Genomic DNA, 22,926 nt, shown 5'->3' with positions numbered 1-22,926 from the left:
TACTTTTTATTTCTCAAACAGTAAAAATTACCTCAAAACGAGCATTTTTTACTTCAACGCCTATTAATCTTTACACAATTGGTTCGAGTAATTTTTACTATTAAAATATAGTAAAAATTATTACGATAGAATAATTTTTACTTTTCAAATAGTAAAAATTACTTCAAGAGGAGTATTTTTTTCTTCACCACACATTAATTTTTACATTATTGGTTCGTGTTATTTTTACTATAATGGTACAGTAAAAGTCATTATGGAGGAATAATTTTTACCATGCTATCACATTAAAAATAATTTGTGTGACCAGTTGAAAGTACCAAGTTCTAAAATAAATTCTACTGTATTTTCGAATGGGATCCGGTTATTGTGCTAAAATAATAAAAATTACCTATACTTTTTTTTTTCCGTGAACAATCGGTTTGTTTTTTGACATTTTGCAAAGATGCTCGTCGTATCTACCTATATTTCTACCATACGATATCTAACGTAAGCCTACAGGTATATATACGACACGTAGCTCGACTACAGATTACACCACAAGTAGATTTTCGTACAAGTCGAAATGAACCGTACAATACAAACATTTACAATACAAATAATCTAGGCCGAATTTGAAAAATGGATATCAATTCGTACCGCCATCGTCGCACACAACTCGACTCGACGCGACGATCGAAATGAAAAAATCAACTTTTAATGTTTATTCAAGTGCCGGGTACTTTTTTATACTATTTTTTATCCGTCCAATCTTCGATGGCACGCAATTATAATTGTGTGATATATTGAAAGTCGACGAATAGAGAAGAGAAATGCTCGCCCATCGATAGGGAAAGCGAAGCGACGAACCGAAGAGCGAGAAAAAACATCGGTTGGAAATCCCCCCCCCCCGATGGGTTCTTCTATCTCTGTTTCTCTCACGTTTTGTACTTTTGTGCAACAATCGAACAAAACTCAAATTAATTTTTCGCTTGTTTATTGATTTCTACGAGGGGAAAGGGACGCGAAACGGGTCGCGAAACGAGCAGTTGTCGAGATGCAGGGAAAAACAATCCGGTGGTTTGGATTATATTTTAAGGGATGAAGGTGTAACGATTAGGTACGTTGAACTACAGGTGGGTTATTGCGGAAATTTAAAATGTTTAATTGTTTCGTCGTAAAAAAGTATGTAATACATATAAGATGGTAAAATATTGTATTTCGATTCAGGATGTTCATTTTTTTTTCAGTCAGGAAAGTAAGTCCAAAATCTAGGTTTATTTTTTAAACCAGTAGGTACCAGAGTACTGCACGGTTAAGTTAAAATAGCCGGATAACCGCCGGAGCTATCGGCTAATTTAACTACAGGTTACAAACTGCAGTTACTTTTGTCGGCGTGCGCAACCAGCGGTAAGTTAGGTTAATAACCATACGTTAACCGCATTCGGTTCTCTGGTGTCTCAACAATACATTTTGGTGACTCATCAAACAGATAAGACAGAATCGAACATTACATTTCCGATAAGAGCGCGGTATAATCGCAGGTAGTTTAGTCATTTTAACTACAAAATTATCCGCATAGGCTAACGCTAATATAACTGTTTTTGGATGAGTTATATTTGGTAGCTTACCGCACACGACACGCGACTAACGCAGATAACTTTTAACTATACCGTGCAGGACTCTGGTAGGTACCTAATATTAAAGAAAAAATTACTGAAATTATTCAGTATGATGCTTCAAGTGCTGAATCATATCCACATGATGCGACCGAACTGATTCATAAATGACATAAAATAGATGTTAAGTGTTGAGGGGTAATTAAAAAAAAAAAAAAAAAAAAAAAAAAAAACAAGGAAAGAATAGTATTAAAATCTAGTAAATCGAATCGATTAAAAAATGACTGGCTTTTACAGAAGTGAAGGTCTACAGGCTTGAATACCTAATGAATCTATCGTTATACTAGTTATACCAAATGACAAAATTATTTCAACGTGAATCGTATAGCCTATCTAAAAGTGTGTCAGTGTCACGACCAACCAAAAGAATCGTTTAACAAACTCCGTGGATAGTAAATGAATCGTAAATTATTTAATAGCTATTCGCAAGCAATTCATAGACCAATCGTACACCAGGGAATTGTTCGTGGACGTCCATCAATACGCGTGAAGAAGTGAATAAAGACTTAGCTGCGTTAAAATAGGTAAATATTTCATTTCAGAAATCATCGCAGTGAATACCGAATAATGAAATATTTATACGAGTAGCGAATATTCTTTGGAATTCTCTTATACGAGTATTGAAAAAACAACTTATTGAGGATGTCGAGAGAGATTTGTGGTATCTAAAAATACGAGTATTCCGAATTACGAATCATGATGGGGAATCCCTTCGTCTCTAAAATATTTCCGAATACTGCAGAGATAAAAGAATTAGCTGCAACTTGCAAGTAGCTGTCGAGAAAATAATGGTTTAAAAATGTTTCGCCAAGAACTTATGGAACGAGACTTTGAAAAAACACGACGTTAAAAGTTTTCAAAAACTGTCGAATCAATTTTTCATATCGTTTTGACACCGCGAACTTACCAGGGACTTGGTAATATATGAAGATAAAGAGTGTTTCAAGGGTTTGAGAATCATTTTAGCGTGGATTTGAAGTTTTTTCATGAATTTTAGAAAATTCAACAAACTGTAAAAAATGACAAAGGCAGCTAAATTTTTTTTAAAAAAAAGGATTAAAATTTGTAAAATTGGATGATTTGGTTGGGACGGGGGGGGGGGGGGGAAGCTTCAGATAGTCAAAATTTATGCTTCAACGAGCCGTGTGATTTTTTTCTGTCGGATAAGGTAGGCAACTAGTTCATCTGATATGGATTTTTAACAAATTTTCCAAGGTCAACTTTCCGTTTTTCCTTTTTTTTTTTTTTTTTTTTTTTTTTTTGGAATTCATAGCTTACCTAATCGTGGCCCATAATCTCAATACAAGGTGAAGAAAAAAATTCCAAATTTTTTTACCATTTTAAGGAGTCACTGAATTATCATTACCAGTTTTGAAACTCCTGAACTTGACAAAAATGAACTTTGAACTTTCCAAAATGAAAAATTGTCATTTTCGTGTCTTTATTCTCTAACAAATTTTGACCTTGAAAGTCTGAACACGATAAAAATGAGAAAAAAACGCATTTTTCAAGGTTTTGAATTTTTGGATCATTTGGCACTAACTTTTGAGTTTTGCAGAAAATATGTTAGGTAGGTATATTTTAGGGTGTAACTAAATTTCTGAAATAATTTTGCAGGGGAGCCCTCTCTGTTTTTTCCTTTTTTCTATGAATTTCTGATATTTTCCACCACCCCTCCCCCACCTCCCTCTTCCAAAAAAACTGAAATGTAAAAATTATTTTTTGAAGAAAATTCTACATATGCACCTGACTAGTGACTTAAGTATTTTCTATGAGTTTCAAAATTTTTGTTCCATCCTCTCTGGAGAATGAGAATGTTGAATTTTGATAACGTAAGTGCACATTTCTGTAGTTGGGGGTAGAGGAGGAGGGATCGACTCGGAAATTTTTTAGGAAATTAAACTAACATTTTAGGTGATAGTTTTGTTAAAATTGGAGAAAGTGCTGATTTCACTGCCTTATCCTGAAAGTCTGTTTTTGAGAAGGGGATAATTATATTCTGGCAAATGGCCAGAGGACTGGGCAGTGGGTACAGTCGACATAAATGTCACTCTGTACAAAAAAGGATCTCCTGAGAATTTTGAGAACTACAGAACAATCTCTTTGATAAGTCACGCCAGCAAAGTACTACTGAAGATTATGTACGACAGGTTATACTTATACTCATGCACAGTAAAATCCGTCCAGAATAAGCAGAATTTGTGAGAGGAAGAGGAACTAGGGAGCAGATCCTAAACCTCAGGCTGCTGATTGAGAAATCACGAGAATACAATGTGCATACTGTGCTGTGTTTTGTTGATTACAAGAAAGCTTTCAACTGCGTACAATGGCAAAAACTGTGGAGAATTCTTCTAGAGATCGGTGCCCCAATACATCTGATGTGGCTGATCAAAAAATTATACCAGGGGAGCATGGCAAACATCTGAATCAACAAAGAGACAACGATGGAAAAATTCTACCCAGAGAGAGGAGACTGAGGAGTACAACAGGGCTGCATTCTATCCCCACTCCTGTTTAATCTGTATGGAGAATATAATTTGTGAAATGTTGCAGCTAATAAGTATCAGAAAACACCAATGATGATGGCTCAGGTGAGTCGCAAAGAGGAGTATCTATTGGAGGTGTATGAATGTCAAACCTTTGCTACACTGACAACACCACCCTCATCGCCTCAAGTGTCAAATACATGACTGGTTTTTTGAGATGCCTGGAAGAGGTCAGTGCAAAATATGGCTTGCTAATAAATAAAGCAAAGACAAAGATCACAATTGTGAACTGGCTTGAGAACAACTCGCCTGAAATACAGGAAATTGAGGGAATTGAAGTTGTGAGCCAGTTTGTATAACTGGGATCCATTGTGGATAACAAAGGCGGTAGTGAAGCCGAGATAAGATGCAGAGTGCAGATCACAAGAAGCGCCATGTCTCGTCTAAAGAAGATATGGTCAGACACAGCAGTGAGCAAGACTCAGGAAGGTGAGGCTGGTAAACATTCTGGTTTTCTCAGTGTTTCTCTACGCTTCAGAAACTTGGACAGTATGTGAGGGAGACAGAAGTTGATGCGCTCGAGATGTGGTGCTGGAAGAGAATGCTTCGGATTCCATGGATGGAGGCAAAACTACTCAGCAGAATCCCCAAATACTTTGAGCAGGTCACAAGGGCTGATGCCATGGAGTCCCTGTTCATCCAAGGCAAGGTTGAGGGAACAAGAGGGTGTGTATGCTCCCCCACAAGATGGATGGACTCCATTCGGAAAGCCATTGAACCCAGCTTCCCAGCTTGCATCAGGAGCACCCTAAATAGAGACAGTTTGAGGGAGCTGGTGTATCGTGTCACAGAAACGACTGCCGTTGCGACATAATCATGATACCCCCGGAGGGGTGAAACGGCACCAAGAAGAATTATATTCACAGCACTTAAAATTTTCGTTATGGAGGTTTCAAGACATGCTTTTACAAAAAAGTTGGTTAAAATTCAAATTACAGGGTGCCAAGTTGAAAAGTTTTCTAGTCGGTGAGCCCATTTATATACGCACTTATTCCAGTAAAAGAACTTCAAAGGATTGTTGTGAAATTGAAACAACATTTTCTGATCCCTAATACGACTTTAGAAATGACTCTCAAGGTTTCAAATTGCTCTACACAGGGCACCATTTTGTTGAGAGCACTAGAAGAAAATATGTACTTATGTTATTTTAGGGTGAATCTCGATAAAAAAAATTCAGAGGATTTTAACCAAATTCAGCAAATATCTTCATTTTAAGTACAAATACAGAAAAAATGTTCAAAACTCGAATTTACTTACCCAAAAATAAGCAATTTGAAAATATTCAAACATTCAATAGAACCCAAAAAGTGGTCTTGGATTTTGATCCCAAAACAGGTTGAGTAGGGGTTATGAGCGAAAAAAATCACGTTCTTTTTTCAAACATGCACCCTCTTCGAGGACCCATAACCATATCTCTCCCCCAGGAACACCTCCGGAACTAGAATTTTTCCTGATTGACATTTAACTCAAAGTGGAGGTTTCCACTAAGTTTGGTCAAAATCCACTGATTTTTTTTCACTATCCACCTCAATTGTAAATGGTCTGAAGTATTCCTAATTTCCTGACCCCGGTTTTTTTGAAGTCATAAATTTGAGGCTGAATTTTTCAGCCACTCAAGTCCAATTTTATTTATCATCATAACAAAGGAAGAATCTCAATTGACTAAAAAATTAAAAACTGAATAAAATTTTTAATTTTGAGAAATTTAAAAAAAATTTTGGCCCAAAGACAATTTTTATCACGAATGTCTTTTGTTTTGGAAGAAGGAAGGGTCGAGAGCAGAAAAAATGCAAAATAATTTACAGATTTTGAGAACTGTTTTTGCACACAGAAATACAGTTTAGCTGGTTCCCTTCAGGCTTGGGTAGATCACGAAAAATATGATTCAAATCATGGTAAATCATGAATCACTTTACAAAACATTTCCTAAAATGTCATAAAAATATTTGAAACTAACTGAAAATTATAATTAAAAATGAGCAGAAATTAAACAAAGCATCGCAAAAATGCTAAAGTATTGAAAAAAAAATAGTTGAAAATTACAAAAAATTCATCAAATATTATCAAAATTGAATTAGGTAAATTTCGAAAAAATAACTTGAAAGATGAAAAAAACAGCAAAATTGGACAAATTGGTGAAATTTTAAAGAAATTGCATATTATAAAACCATCATAAAATTACCAAAAATTTAATAAAATATCTCAAAATTGAAGTGAAAATCTTCAAAAAAATCTCAAAATTGGAGAAAAATATTGCCAAAATTTCCTAATATGCATAAAAAAAATCGCAAAAAATCATGAAAAATATTGATCAAAAATATTAGGTTGGTACATATATAAGTGGATGTCAGAATTGATGTTATTTTGCAAAGACTACACAAAACAAAATAAAATTCACATTAAAATTTCTAAAAAAAAATTACAAATTTAGCAAAAATTTCATACTTCTTAAATTATCTTCAAAACAAATTGCATGTATTATGAAACATTATCAATACAATTCATCAAGTAACATCGAAGGGAAATAAAATTTGACGAAAATCATGTGGAGCATCATGAAAACAATAAGATGGGATAAAGATAAAAGTTTAGTAAGATTGTAGTGAACTTGGCATGAATTACTTGAGAGATCATTTAAGGTTGATAAAGTGTCTCAAAATTTGAGTAAAATGTTGCAAAAGTCGAACGTATAATTTCACTTTGTAAAATTATAAATTAGTCGTTCACGAGCGATTTTCTTTCAAAATTCAATGTATATGTAGGTAAAGGTATTCATGCAAAAGATCACCAAAATCTAATTTTTTGCACTTAAAAAACCCAACCAGTCGTTCGTAGACGATTCATATACAAATATCAAAAGATATGGAAAATCTTCACCACACACACACATAAGTAAAACTCTACCGAAAGAAAAAAAATAAGAGAAGCTTTCACAGAATTAAATTCCTCTAACGAGAGAATACCCATAGATAAAATTTCGCTTTCAAGCCGAAGCCCAAAACGCAGTTGCCACCTCATAAAATATTTCGCTAAAGCAAGAGATTCTCCAACATTCTCCTTCTTACAATCGATTCAATCCACTCTGCACCGTATTTTTTCATCATTTTAAAAATTCAAACACGAATATATATAGTACTATACTTGGTCGATGAGATGGGAGATGGAAGGTGGGACGCGGCGCGATAAAAATTCACTTGAAATATTCATCGATATACCAACCTATAATGCATATTGGTTTCCTAGCGAAACGAAATCTACCAAAGGCACCCATATACTTGGACCGACATCCGGCTGACCACAGCCTGACCGTGTACTCCACTCCGAAAAATATCACCAGGCAAATTTCCTGCGGAAAAAAACCACATTGAAAAAATTCTATATCTATACTCGTAAATATATAGCTACAGCTACAACGCTATAAGTACTCGTAGGTACTTTGCAATAGCGTCAAATTATTCATATCTTTCTGATAATACGAAGCTTCGATGAAAGGTAACATTATTAGCATTCTGTTCGCAGTATACATAATTAAAATCAGATATTTCCGATTTCGAGCCAATTTCGCTCATCTCTAAGTACCTAATTCCTGCTTTTAATAATTCCTCGACTCCAAACTATAGCAAATGCTTTCAACTGGAGTATTTTTTTATGCCTATGAAACCATCTCTTAACTATAGTATAAAGATCGAGTTTACGAAATTGTGGTCAAAATTTATCCGTAAAACAAGGCGATTTCAATTCCGAATTCACCAGGTAAAAGAATCATTTTGCGCATTCGTAGTTTTGAGCAAACAATCGGCCTTATTATCCATTAAAAATATTCAATTCGCGAGCTCGTTTGCCAAGGCAATAACTTCACACTAGTATGTAAATCTCAACCCTAATCACAGGTGTTCTCTCGCGGGAAAAATCATACTGTTTATTGTAACAACGCAAACAAATTCCTATATACCTACGTATATAGAATAGGTAAAAACATCGTAGGAAAAAAATTTCCGCGAGGTGAACGTCGCACGCGTGTTTGCAAAAAAAAAAAAAGTAGAACCGAGCGAGCCCAACAATAAAAGGAAACAAAAAATTGACATAATGATAGATTTTGTATGAGATATGATGTCGCTAATGTAGAATAATAAATCAACCGAGTTACTCCGACGGAATATAAATTTCCATTTGGCTTTTACTCGTACCTCTTTCGCGCGTGTAACTTCTCTTCTTGTCCTTCTCGTATTTCTTTTTCTCACGATTCACGTTGTTGTTGTGGTGTTTTTCTTACACCAGACTCGTTGTATTTACTTATATACGAGCGAATAGTTTTCAAAAAAAAAAAAAAATGTAAACTTTTTCCAACTTACCATCCAAAATAACGTTTCATTGGCGGAACTAGCATATGTTTCGATGGTTGATAAAACACTGAAGATCAAGCAAATTAGTACAACTAAGAACCTGCGAACAAAAAAAAACAAAGAGAAAAAATGTAAAAAAAATATTCGCACATTTTACACCTTTTTTTGTTCTTTATACGTAAAAAAAAAATATGTACATATAATTCATTTTAGACGACACGTAAAATGTATAGGATTTGTCTCATTTCATGCGATAATCTTTCTTCGGACTCGGATATACGAGCACCTTTTTTTTCTACATGTTTTTTATATTTCAGGGCATGAAATAAAAAAAAAGCACCGAGGACTATACGTTCTTTTTTTTCAAAACGACACACTCACTTATCCAATTCAAAAACGATACACTTTCAACTTTCATTTTTACAAACATTTATCTCGTTTTTCAAAACGGAATAAAACACGTGTCAAGGTATTCGAAATTATTCCTCTACGTATGAATAATTGGAGACGGATGGATACCGTATAGCGATCATTTCTTTCCCTACATTAACAAGTGTGTGTTGAAGGTAGGTATTCTTTTGCTAACAACGCAACGTAGCATTAAAACGATGATTCTGCGATTTAATGTGCGTCCGTGGATGTGGAATAGCAGAATGTACGATTTCAAGGGGACTGATAATAGATATGGTTCGTGAACAGGATGATTCAATATGTAATAATTCAACTCCTACGAAATGGACCGATATGCCACCTAAATTACATACCATGTATGGAAGAAAAATTGTTGTAGGTAAGTACTTATACTTAATAATTTTATTTCACGACTTCACTTTCTATTTTTCTTGTGCCACATTAAGAAAATCCCTGCAGTTCTACTGACAAATTAGTTTCACACAAAACAAAAAAATTAAAAAAAAAATTGGTGCATTTATGTATCCCATGGATCATCGAAAGTGTTCCAACAGCTAATGCTAATACTACATCTGGATGTAAAGGCTGCAGCTTATTTCATTTGAAGGGACATAGGGACATTATTAACAGTTCCTACATATTAGCACAAATCACCCAAATCAACAAAATAAATTCACTTCAGCGACTCAGGAGATTAGCTTGATCAGATCTGATTAGATCAGGAGAAATTGACTTTATCTGAGAAGACCTGATCTGATATGTGCACTTAGGTATATAGATACCTGAGCAGAACGAATTTAATTCACCAAAGAGAAATTTATCTGCTCTCATTAGATCTGATCAGATCAGTTTAGACTTGTTCAACTAATTTTTATTACATGAGATAGGATTCTGGCATTAGATTAAATAATAAGCAAAGAAAAAATTTATCCAGGAAAGGTGATCAGATCTGATCAGAACTCGTCAGACATGTTTGAAAAGATGTAATAAAACCTATCTATTTGGACTGGTTTGATATCTGACTGCATGGACATGTTTGATCAGATCTGATTATTTTATTAAATCAGGAAAATTGGTCAATGCATCTGAAAAGATCTGATTAGATAAATACTCTTCGAAGTGGCCAGATTTCATCAGATTTCTTTAGATTTTTTTGATTAGATCTCAGACCTCCTGCTCCTGAGACTGGGACGTTCTCAGGATCCAAATTGTTCTGATCGGATCAAGTAAATTAAATACTCAGGTATCTGAATAGATCTCATATACTTACGCATGCGCTTATCTGAGCTTATGGAGTGAAACTTACAATGGGAGAAAAAGATCTGATTTTATCAGTTGAGACTTGTTTAACCAATCGTCATCAGGTCAGATCAAATCGGAGTATTCTTTGAATCCGATCCCAGCGTCCCGTGGATTCAATTAACCGGTACATAACGTTGATCTATTCAGGAAAAGTAATAAGATTTGATCAAATCTCTCTAGAAATGATTTAGCTACAAGACCTAATGAAAGCATTTTGACTAGTTTGAGAAGATTTTGATAATACAGTGAAAGCTCCTTGATGTTATCAGTGTTATCACATTTTTCCCAGTCCAATTTGATAACATTAAGCGGCTGATAACACCTACCAATTGAGAAAAAAGTGAATTTTTTGAACAACAATTATTATTACAGTGTTTATTTGGGCATAGTTTATGAACATATTCATACCTATCTCTAAAAAGTGTGTTAACAGTCATTGAATTAAAATTTTGTAAAAAAAAGCCAGAAAAAGGTGTTAAAAATAGGTTAAAATTTCAAAAAAATAGAAAAAAGTATTTAAAGTGATGTTAATCAGAAAAAACTTCTAAAATTTTAGAAAAATCAGGCAAAAAGAATGTGAAAAAGTGTTAGAAATATTTTAAAATTACATAAGAACATGAAAAAAATCCATTAAAATCAGTTTAAAATGATAACATTATCCAATGCTCTAATCACAATAACCGATGGAATTCCTATGTAATTACATATCAAAGATGGGAACCTAATGATTTTGATAACAATAAGTGATTGATAACATTAAGTAGATAACAATGATAATATTAAGCGGGTTTACTGTATACCTATCACCCATTTGTTTGGACTGGTTTAGTAAGATCAATCTGATAAGTGATCAGATCTCTTCTGACACATTTGATAAGACCATTGTTTAAAAAAAGAACTGATTAAACCTTACCTCAGATCTCATCAAATCTGAACAAGTGAACACTCTCTGAATTTATTTTACCTATCTGGATTTTTGAATTTTCATATTAGGAAAGTTGACAGTTTTTGAAAAGAACTGATTTATGTGCTCATCTGATCAGATTTCTTTAGACATTTTTAATAAGATTTGGAAATATCTGTTTGAATTGGTTTGATCAAATCTAACCAAACATATTCAATTATTCATACTTTTTGATAAGATTTGATTAGATAATTTAGTCAGATCTTTACAGATCTGATTGATTAAATTGTAGGTATGATTAAATTGCAGTTTTCACCAGAAACAAGCATTCTCAGGATCCATTAATAGCATATTTTTCTCGCATGAGGCCACAGCACTTTCAGATTATGTGGTGTATTTCTTTGCATTGGAAGAAACCAACTACAAAATATCGATGGCTTGGTATAAATACCACGTAAGTCCAAAATCCGAAATTTTTCAGGAGAACAAAAAAAAATGTTTAAAACATTCATAATCTTGTTATTTGCAGTTTTAGATTGCATTATTATATTTTAGGGGTCTTAAGTGTATAATGGCCTGATGATAGGTCGATCAATTATAATTATTTGATTAATGCACTTTGGAAAAACATACGAGGTTTCTACAGACAACATATGAGATTTTCATCTTACTTACGTACAAGTCGTACAACTTACATGGTTTTCAACAAGGACTTACAAGGTTTTCAAATTTATAATTGATGAAATTCTTGTGCTCACCTCGTATGTCGGACTTACAGGTTTTTTAATGTTGGATTTTTGCCGATTAGAGCAGTAGGGTGTGTTTAAGGCTTACGAGGTTTTCAAATTCGGATTCCTCGTTTTTTTTTTACTATAGACACCACAAAAGAAGCATTTTTGAAAAAATCTGGACTTATGAGGTTTTTATACCAAGTCATCGATGCCACTAACCTGTTTTTTGGATTATTCTTTCACGTTTTTCTAAATAACACGTGTAAATGCGGTATTTTACGTGCATGTTTTAGCAAAGTATAGAAATATGTATTTGCATTCATTCCATCACGTGTCCTGGTGGATAGGTAAGTAGAAAGTCGCTCTCCAACTCAGAGACCTGTGTTTAATCCAAGGCAGAGAGCCAAAAAAATTTTCATGAATATATTGGACATTGGCAGAATTTAACGCGTAAAAAAGTACGCATGCTGATTAATGAGCAGAAAAGTATTGGTGGAAGGTGTTGCAATTCCTGCTGCATTTTTTGGTCACGCATCATCGGCAGATTTTCACTCAATGGGGTTCTGAACCTCCTTTGTTGGCTATTTTATTAGGAAGCCTATGATATACAAAGAGAAGATGAGATAAGAAGACACTCATTTTGATTGCAAAAACAGCGGTAGGAAAACTCTCAATATTCCTACATTCCTCAGAAATATGGACACTGGACAGTGAAGAAAACAGATCAGAGCCGAATAGATGCATTTGAAATGTACTGCTATAGACGAATGCTCAGAATCTCATGGACTTAGAAAAGAACAAACAGGTCAATACTGGAATGAACTAGGTTTGAAGGACAGACTCAGCAGGTCAGCACCATTGTAAGGAAGATCCTGAGATATTTTGGACATATAGTGCGGCAGGACAACCTAGAGAAGTTGATTGTTCAAGGATACATAGAGGGAAAGAGGTTGAGTGCGAGATCACCCACAAGGTACAAGGTACACAGACCTGATAAAAAAGGCTACAGGACTCACCCTTGGAGAGTGCACCAGAGAGGCTGAATATAGAGAAAGTTGGAGACAGTTGGTTAGGGATGCTCCATAGTCACCATGCTCGAATATGAGTGAACAATGAAGATTAGTGCTTTAATTCGCGTGTAGTTTTCACCTTTTTCGCACATTTTTAATTATTAAAAAACACAACAGTGCAATCAATTCACTTCTACCTATTCTAAATCACCCCCTACCTGTATATTAAATTTACGACGCAATTTTTGACTCATGTACACTTGTTGATCTCCCCTCTACTTATCCCATACGACGCATCTTTCTTATTTATCTTCTACATATATGTTACATAACCTCACTCGTGATTGAAAATGGTCTCCGAGCAGACCGAAACGCGTCTCACGCTCACGTATTAATTTAGAATTTATTCTCATTAAAGTTTTGTATTGTAAAAGGTGTTTTTTAAAGTGCTTTATTTTAAAAATCTATTCGGAAAAATGAAAAAAATCTGTCCTGAAACCAATATTAAGACTTCAAGGCTAAATTTAACCATTTCTGGTAATTCTAGAACCTCCAAGGAATTATTCACATTGGTTCATTAGGCTCAAAAAATTTATATTTCATGCAAAAGTTTAAAAAACACCCTAAAAACAGTTTTTTTCTCAATTTTTTTAATTTTCAAAAATTTGCCAAAAAATTTGAAAATGGACATTAGCTTTTGAAATTTTGGTTACAAGGGTTTGAAGACATGCTTTTTCAATCTAGCTTGGTTTTGTTCAAATCAGAGAGTGTTAGTTCAAATTTAAAACATTTCTCCAGCATTTTAAAACTTAATTCTCTAGAAGACGAGGAAATACGTTTGGGCTGCTGAAAATCAAGTCGTGGCGTGGTCTCGACCTCAAAGAGTTCATTCACATTTGAACTGATTTCTAATCGGGCACCTTGAGTGTGTTTTTTGATCAGCATAATTATTTGAACAGGCCAAGAATAAGCTACAATTCGATTTTTAGCTGCATGAAGCAATTTTCACACCTTCTGGAAAAATTTAATTAGGTATTTTGGAGAAATCGAAAATCACGATGGAGGTTCCAGAATGACCAAATAATTTTCGTCATTTTTACTGAATAATTAGCCTGATTTTTTTTTTTTTAAAGCACAAGGTAGGCATCTGGTACCTGAATCGTCGAAAATTATCAATTTTGAATTTTTCAAAAATGTTTACAAATTCTCCAATCCTAGGCTGATGAAAAATTTTCAAAAGATTCGGATCGTGGTATCGTACCTATACAAGTAAGTATACCTCACCCCATGTTTGCTTTTTCGCCATTTGGTGCTTTTACAAAATCAATTCAACTATTCTAAAAGTATAGTCGTTCAAAGGAATTCCAATCTACTTTGGTAATTCGAACACCCTTAATCAAGCCGCTTCTTGCGTTCAGCCGACATAACGAATCGTTCGATTTATAAATTCTAGCCGCACCATCACCATCCTCGGTATATCGGTCGTTGTCATCGTCTTCGTCACCGTAAACTTTCCTGTTCCACGTTGTTGTATGATTCTCGAGTAGATTTAAGCGATTCGAAAAAGGTTATTAAATCGCTCGGCAGTACGGATGGACGACGATAGAAGAGGAAAAATGGTAGTGCACCGTCTTAAAACCGTCAGTTACTATCACCAATATCGCGCGTAATAAACCGCGGTCATAATCCTTCCGTAACAAAAAACTACTCATAAAAAAGCAGTTAAAAAGCTCGTCTGGGTTGAAGTTACGTGTGTTGTTTATTGAAATTTTTACCGTTTTCCATTATCGCAGCTTTCAAATAAAAGTGTATTCAAAATAAACCAAAAAATGTAGTAATTTTCGACCCCCGGTATAATAAAAATACATAACCGATCGAACTTCTACCCCTTTCGTAGTCTTTATACGCGATTCACCTGCGTTATTTTTTTATCCTTTGCTCGTAGTATTCGAAAAATTGACGACCTTTTTTTTTCCTTCGAACTTTCATCGTATTTTTTTTTCTCTCTCTCCTTTGCTTTCTTGTTGCTCGATAGTAGAAAGTTCACTTTGTTGTATATGGCGATGGACCAATTCGGTGCTCGTTTTTCAATTTATCGCAAAGCTCTTAAAATGATATCCGAGTTACGACCAGAGAGGCAGAGGCACAAGGTGGAGAGTGAATTTCTTCTAACTTGTTTATAAATTTGCCCTAAACTCGGGATACACTTTTCATCTCCATTTACGTAGATAATTAAAGGTAAATCTCTTTTGATACTTTTCTCTAATTCGTTTTATTTAATATGGCTCGCGTTTAAAAGCGAAAACGCGAAAATTATAAGGAAGTTAGTTCTCTTTACCTTACTTCTTCCTTGTCTAAAGATAGGTTTTGTTAAAAAATGAGCAAATTCGCGTAATTATTTGTATTCGATTTTTTCGTTGTAATTACCTGTAATTCGAGCGTTATCGAGATACATTGTATCGTTTTCGTTTCTTAGAAGTCAACAAAATCATCCGATGACTTTTGATATTTTTCTACTCGAGTATCCGTTTTCCATTCGAGTTTATTACGTTCTGATCGTTATTATGGCGATCTTATTTTCGTTTTATTAATGTACATATTTTATTTATTATGTATTCGAGTAAATACATCATTTATCTTGAAGTGCGCATCGAATTTTATTAGGTTATGGGTACCAGACGCGCTAAACTGTGCCTATTCGAGATAAAAACGCTAATCGTGATGTATTTCGTTGGGTTCGTTATCTAGAAACGATTACGGTGGTTCGAGTGCATATTCGCGTTATCTTCAACGTTACAAATTAGATCGCAGTCGTTAGCTGTTGATATCTAATTTCACCATGGATTATATCAAGGGTATAAAGCCTCTGTCCTGTTCCAGTGATTGGCCGTCATGGAAAGATAAAGTGCTCGACGTACTCGCCCTTTTCAACGCCGTGGAGATCGTTGAAGGTAAATCAACATGCCCAGATGAGCCAAAAACGACCGATACCGCCGCTGACGCCGCCAAAACACGTAATTCGATTGCAGCTTGGCAAAAAGCATCTCATCAAGCGAAGATAATCATTTCCCAAACGATTTCTCAAGACCTACACAGTCGCATCGCTGGTAGGCTATCCGCACGTGAGGCATGGGTAGTGCTCACGAAAGAATTCGACGATAAAGCTGAAGATCAATTGTTCCGCGAATGTCTAAATTTCTTCAGCACCGAATGGAATGATATCGAAGATGCGCCATCTGTTGTTTCGCGAATCAAAAATCAACATCGTGAATTTCGAGCAGGCTTGGAAAATCGAAAAATCGAGACAGTCGATCAGCTGTTAGAATTATTGTTCGTTTCAAAAGTTTTGCATATTCTACCGAATCGATTCGAATCTTTTAAAGCAAGTTATCTTCTTATCAAGTCTCAAGCTAGTAAGTCGCTCAACGATCTATCCGATGCACTTATTATGCATGAGCGAAACGTCAGTCCGGTGCATAGCTCGTCAACGTCGTCATCCGAAGCTATGTTCGCTAAATCCGGCAAGAAGAATAACTCGAGATTCGTCGCTAAAACGTCCGGTGATCAACGTACTTCTGGAAATAATTCGAATAATTCTGGAAATAACCAGCAAAACGATGTCATTTGCAAGTATTGTTCTGGGAAAGGGCACTGGCTCAAAAAGTGCTCTAGGTGGATAAACGACGGTAGACCACCCTATCCAGCTCGAGCTAACGGTACTGCAAATTATTTGCCAAAAGTCAACGCTTCCGGTGGTTCGCCAAAAGTGAACGAAACGATAGCCGATTCAGAAACGAAAAGCGCTCTACTCGCCGATTGTGAGCAGCAATTGAATACGGTTATTTCCTCGAACGATACTCAAGCTTGGTGGATCGATAACGGCGCCACCAAACATATCACACCGCATCGAGAATGGTTCCAAACGTACGAACCATTTCCGTCAAATTACTTCGTCAAAGCTGCTGGCAGTCGAGTTGCAGCTGTTGGTCATGGTTCGATCGAAGTAGCTAGCTTCGTAAATGGCCAGCTTATCAAATTCGATTTGACGGACGTGTGGCATGTGCCGAGTATATCGAAAAATTTAGTATCTGTGCTTGCCGCTCACGATAAAAAGCCAGATAGTAAATTCGTCTCAAATCAAGTCTCCTGCAGCTTCGAAACAGGAGATCGCGTAATGTTCACCGGCTCGAGAAACAAACATGGTACGCTTTACAAAGCATCGTTCGACACCGTGTTACCAGAGCCTCAGGTGAATGCTGTTGAGAGCAGCGAACTAGTCCAACTCTATCACGAACGATGGGGTCACGTCGATAAAAATCTCGTTCGATCCAAACTCGCAGCATTGGGGCTACAAACGAAAGCCAACGCTAATACCGATGTCTGTGAACCGTGTCAGTTTGGAAAGGCGCACCGTCAGACGTTCGGCACACGTCTACCGACCAGATCAGTTGGTGAGCTGATTTCTGGTGATGTTTGCGGACCATTTGATCGTTCCTTCAGTGGTCGCAGATATCTGATCGTTATCAAAGATCACTATTCGCATTATCGACATGTGTTTGTCGAGAAGGAGAAAACGGCAGCCGTAGTATCTCGCTGTATTCGAGAGGTACTTTCCGAAGCTCGTACTCAAGGTCATCGCGTGTTGGAATTTTTATCTGACAACGGAGGCGAGTTCGATAACGAGGCAGTACGTTCGGTGTTACGAGATTTTGGTGTTCGACAACGACTAACTGCGCCATACACGCCGGAGCAAAACGGTTCTGTTGAACGTGAAAATAGAACGATTGTTGAAATGGCTCGAACATTGAAATATTCAAATCCAGATTACGCGTTTCCGGTATCAATCTGGGCCGAACTTGTTACCACCGCTGCTTATTTGCTGAATCGAGTAGGCAAATCATCGATCGACGGCTCAACTCCTTACGAATTATGGTTCGGTAAACCAGCTCGAATAAAACACCTTCGAATTGTTAGTTCGAAGTGTTACGTCCATGTACCTATCCAGCTACGCAAAAAGATGGATAAAAAGGTACTCGTCGGTTACCTCGTCGGATACGATGGTGATGAGCGATATCGAGTCTACGTTCCCGAGAAACGTGACGTTGTTTGTTCGAGAGACGTCACCTTCAACGAAAGACTTCAAGATTGCGAAGAACGCGTTACGTTACCAATCAACGACGATTTGCTCGATCCAGTTGATTATGAAAGTAACAGTGATTCTAAAACGAAGGAAACTAAAAGCACTGCGAAAAAGAGTGCACCTTCTACTCCGAAGAAATCACCGTCGTCTAATTCGAAAATTTCTCCAAAGTCATCGAAATCAGCGTCCGAGCACGAAGATTCGGATATCGATGATTTTCAAAACGCTAACGAAGATCTAGAAGAATCCGAGCTTCTGTCTAGATGGAGAAATTTACGCGACAACAAACGTTCGAAATCTGCGATTCTCAACAATCACGCTAATTGTGTTGAGATCGAGATTTTCTTGGCCGAATTAGATTCGTTACCGACCTCGTACGATGAAGCTATTCGAAGTCAAGAACGTTCCGAATGGAAAGCAGCGATGGACACCGAAATGCAGTCCATGGCTACTAACAACGCGTGGGATTTAGTTCCTAAACCTCCGGGAAAGCCTGTATTACGCAATCGATGGGTTTTCCGCGTAAAGACGAATTCGAACGGCACTATCGAGAAATATCGCGCTCGATTAGTTGTAAAAGGTTGCAGTCAACGACCCGGAGTTGATTACGATGAAACGTTTGCACCTGTAACTCGCCTCGATACGATACGATCGTTGTTAGCGATCTCAGCGGCCGAAAATATGATTGTACGTCAATTTGACGTCTCTGCAGTTTTCCTGTATGGAAAGGTCGAGGAAGAAGTCTACATGTGGCAACCCGACGGTTATAACGACGGTACGAATCGAGTTTGTCGATTGAAAAGCAGCTTGTACGGTTTGAAACAAGCACCACGGTGTTGGAATGCTCGATTTCATGCTTTCCTGCTAAAACTCGGATTCGTACAAAGTAAAGAAGATCCCTGCGTTTACATCTTCTACGTAAAGCGAAATGGGAAAATTCGAAAGCTCATTTTAGCTTTGTACGTCGACGACGGACTGGCATCATCAGACGACGAAGAACTGATGGATGCATTTATCAACGCGTTACAGTCCGAATTCAAGATCGTCTCGAGAACAGCTGACCAGTTCCTTGGTATTCGAATATCTCGATCTTCGAACGGAGATATCTCATTGGATCAGTCGCTGTATATCGAAAAACTTACGAAGCGATTTGGAATGGCTGGCTGTAAGTCAGTAGATACTCCGATAGTGAAACGATCTACGACATCAGACATCGAAAAAACGTCTGATTTTCCCTACCGATCGGCAGTTGGCGCGCTGCTGTACGTTGCCAGAGGTACTCGATTCGATATTTCATACGCAGTTGGCGTATTATCGAGATCCCTAGAAAATCTGTCACCCGAAGATGTGAGCTGTTTGAAGCGTGTTATTCGTTACTTGAATGGTACGATAAACTTCAAGTTGGTGTACAAATTCGATCCAACTGTCAAACAGCTAGAATGTTACAGTGACTCAGACTTCGCCGGCTGTCCTACTACATCTCGATCGACAACTGGCGTTCTGATCAAGTATGCTGACGCGGCGATTTCCTGGATCAGCAAACGACAGCAGTTGGTCGCTGACTCGAGTTGTGAAGCTGAATTAATCGCTGCTAACGAAGCATCGAAGGAGACTATCTGGATTTCGAGATTATTTCGAGAATTAATCGATCTGTCAGACATTCCTGTGTTATTGGTGGATAACGAAAATGCCATTCGAATAGCCGAGAACGTCGAATTTCATAGCAGAACGAAGCATATCCAGAGAAAATACTTCTTCATCCGTGACCGAATTCGAGCAAATATGATCGATGTTCAGCATATTCGAACTGAGCAGCAATTGGCTGATATACTGACGAAGCCGTTGCCATGTCCAAGATTGTCAATCTTGCGAGAACAATCTGGATTAACATCATCGATTGCTTAGATCATTGGTTCGATAATTCTCGAATTAGGGAAAGTGTTAAAAAATGAGCAAATTCGCGTAATTATTTGTATTCGATTTTTTCGTTGTAATTACCTGTAATTCGAGCGTTATCGAGATACATTGTATCGTTTTCGTTTCTTAGAAGTCAACAAAATCATCCGATGACTTTTGATATTTTTCTACTCGAGTATCCGTTTTCCATTCGAGTTTATTACGTTCTGATCGTTATTATGGCGATCTTATTTTCGTTTTATTAATGTACATATTTTATTTATTATGTATTCGAGTAAATACATCATTTATCTTGAAGTGCGCATCGAATTTTATTAGGTTTCTACTCGATGGAAGATATTTCCGCTTTCAGTGTTTTTTCTTCTAATTCAACGTTATAATACTTTCATCTATCAGCTTGTGTATTTTGTACTCGTTGGCAAATCATTAAGTAAATTAATCTTTGATAGAATTAAACTTCGGACAGTATCGAGTTAACTGAGAACAAAACGACCGCGTAAATAACTCGAGCTTTATTCAACATTTAAACGCTCCAATTACCTAATTGCGCTGTACAGACGTAAGTACTTTTCAAAGTATATCTAAAATACTAAGTAATAGGTACCTACTGAGTCTTTTCAAGACGTACCGAGTCTTAAATCGCTTCCTTTCATGCGATTCTGAGCGAGATTCAGCTTATTTTAATCAGACTACAGCTATTCGACGCAGATAATTTAGGTACAGTAGGTATCTATATTAAGAGAAGAGTGTTGATAAAAACATCATCACTTTGCTCCTTCATTTCGTCATTTGGAGCGTAGGGAGATTACTCAGTGGTTCTATTAAGTAGCCATTTGTTTTAAACTTTTGTGTAGGTAGGTATGGCATGGCATGGCATATGAGATTCAAATGAAGCTATGGTACCAAATTGTTATTATTCAGGCCACAGCGAACGAAAAATTTCCCTTACGAAACTTTCTTTCGTTCAGCAATTCTATCAACACAGGGTTTGAGTCCAGGGAATATCGGGATCAGATCTGATCAAATCAGATCTAATTTAATGGGTCTCCGAAGAGAAATGATTGGATCTGATCATCTCTGCACAAACTGTTTTTTTGATTTTTAATGAATTTTTGAAAAATTTAAGGTTGGCCATTTTCGACAATTTAGGTAAGTAAGTGTGCTTTTTTTTTGAAAAAAAGTTCGGTCAATTGTTCAGTAAAAATGATGAAAATTAGTCCTAAAACTAATGCCAGCGAATTCTCGTTTTAAAACAGAAAAAGCGTATCTAATAAATGAAAGTTCAAAAGTAAATTTTATTTTGGAATTTGAACAACCAGCTGTATGTGTTAATACGTACTTATTTAGAAATCAGAAAATCTGAAAGGGAACTAAGTATTAATGTTCAATGTCAAAAATCTCACTTTTTTATCAAAAATAATTATACTTGTTTGCATGAACTTAAACTGTTGAAAGTTGAAAAACAGATTTTTTGCCAAAATTTCTGCCAAAAACGTTTTTTAAAATTTTTTTCTAAATCAAAACTGCAAAAATTGCAAAAAAAACTGTTATTGCGACAAAAATTTTCATAAAATTTTGTTTTTTTTTTTGTTGCAAATAAGTGGTTTTTGTTATCAAAATTACTTTTAAAACTGTGATTTTTCCTGAATTTTAGAGCGTTAGAAACGATTGATTTATAATCACTCATGAGCGTTATACTTATATCGCGATTAATTTTACACAGTGTTGAAAAAAAACTTTTTTTTTTTTTTTGAAAAGACAAAACAAACGTTTTTTTTTGTTTTGTTTAAAACAGAGTTTTAAACTGCTGGATTCTCATGTGTTTTAAACACGTTTTTAACACAAATTCATTTGTTTTGGATTCAGTTTTTCAAATATACGTTATCAAGTCATCAACTTTTAAGATGCGACATCATGAAATAGCCATAAGGCTCAAGAAATATTAAAAAATGGAAATCAAAACAAAAAATTTGCCTTTAAAAAATGTCATCACCTTTTCAACCAGAAATAGAAAAAAATGTGTTTTTTTTTTTAGGAAATTACAGTTGAAAAAAAACTTGTTTAAAACAAAAAAAAAACATTTTAAACAGAATTCTGTTTTAAACACTGTCTGTTTTTTTGTCAACGTTTAAAACACTGTTATAAACGTTTTAAACATAATTATGGTGCTGTTTTAAACTGACAACACTGATTTTACATAGGTTTAAATGGAATTGTCTAGGGACCAGAGGAAATCAGTGTTATAACAAAATTTGCATTATAACCAAAAGCATTATAACTAGCTTTTGCTGTATTTGACAAACTTGATTGGTCAAATTGAATTTGTCAATTATATTGGATCATGTGGATGCTCTGATAATTTAGTTTTTTTTTTCTTCAAATTTTCAATATTTTGTTGATTGGTGACACCAACTCTGAAAATAACTCTGAAAAAATAAACATATTATTTATATTTTTAGAATTGGTGTCACTGATCAACAAAACGTTGAAATTTTGAAGGAAACTTGAAATATCAGAGTGTCCACATGATCCAATATATTTGACAAATTTGATTTCACCAATTGAGTTTGTCAAATATATTGGATCGTGTGTACCACCCGTACAACAATGACCATGCTAATTTCGATGTGAAGTCGACCCATCCACATCCGTCACTTTTGGATGCCACATGTCGATGTGAATTTCGACCCTGTGTCGAGCTAATTGTCGATGTAATTGTCGACTGATGTTGATCTGCATTCGTGTCGACAATTGGCTCAACACAGGGTCGAAATTCACATCGACATGTGGCATCCAAAAGTGACGGATGTGGATGGATCGACATTCACATCGAAATTTATGTCGACCTCCTGCGTCGTAACATTATAAAATTTAAGCTTACAAATAGAAAATTTTTTTTTCCAACAATTATTTCATCTGATGTGGCTATTGCTCGTGCTGAAAACAGCATCAACATAAAGTCCACTT

The 22,926-nt window shown here is 35.9% G+C and overlaps 1 protein-coding gene across 4 annotated transcripts in view; it reads right to left on the bottom strand.

Annotated features, from left to right (window-relative positions):
* Positions 1-22,926, bottom strand: part of KCNQ (KCNQ potassium channel) — a 212,127-nt gene that overhangs the window by 26,732 nt on the left and 162,469 nt on the right. For all 4 annotated transcript variants that reach the window (XM_065356966.1, XM_065356968.1, XM_065356965.1 and 1 more), the window contains exons 4-5: positions 8,554-8,644; positions 7,421-7,547 (exon numbers count right to left, since the gene is read on the bottom strand). In XM_065356966.1, the coding sequence (XP_065213038.1) occupies positions 7,421-7,547; positions 8,554-8,644 (218 nt within the window). The remainder of the gene's footprint in view (positions 1-7,420; positions 7,548-8,553; positions 8,645-22,926) is intronic.

This window comes from Planococcus citri, chromosome 3 (assembly GCF_950023065.1).
Source record: "Planococcus citri chromosome 3, ihPlaCitr1.1, whole genome shotgun sequence".
NCBI lineage: Eukaryota > Metazoa > Arthropoda > Insecta > Hemiptera > Pseudococcidae > Planococcus > Planococcus citri.
The sequence above is the reverse complement of the archived record's forward strand: the minus strand, read 5'-3'. Positions and strand labels throughout refer to the sequence as shown.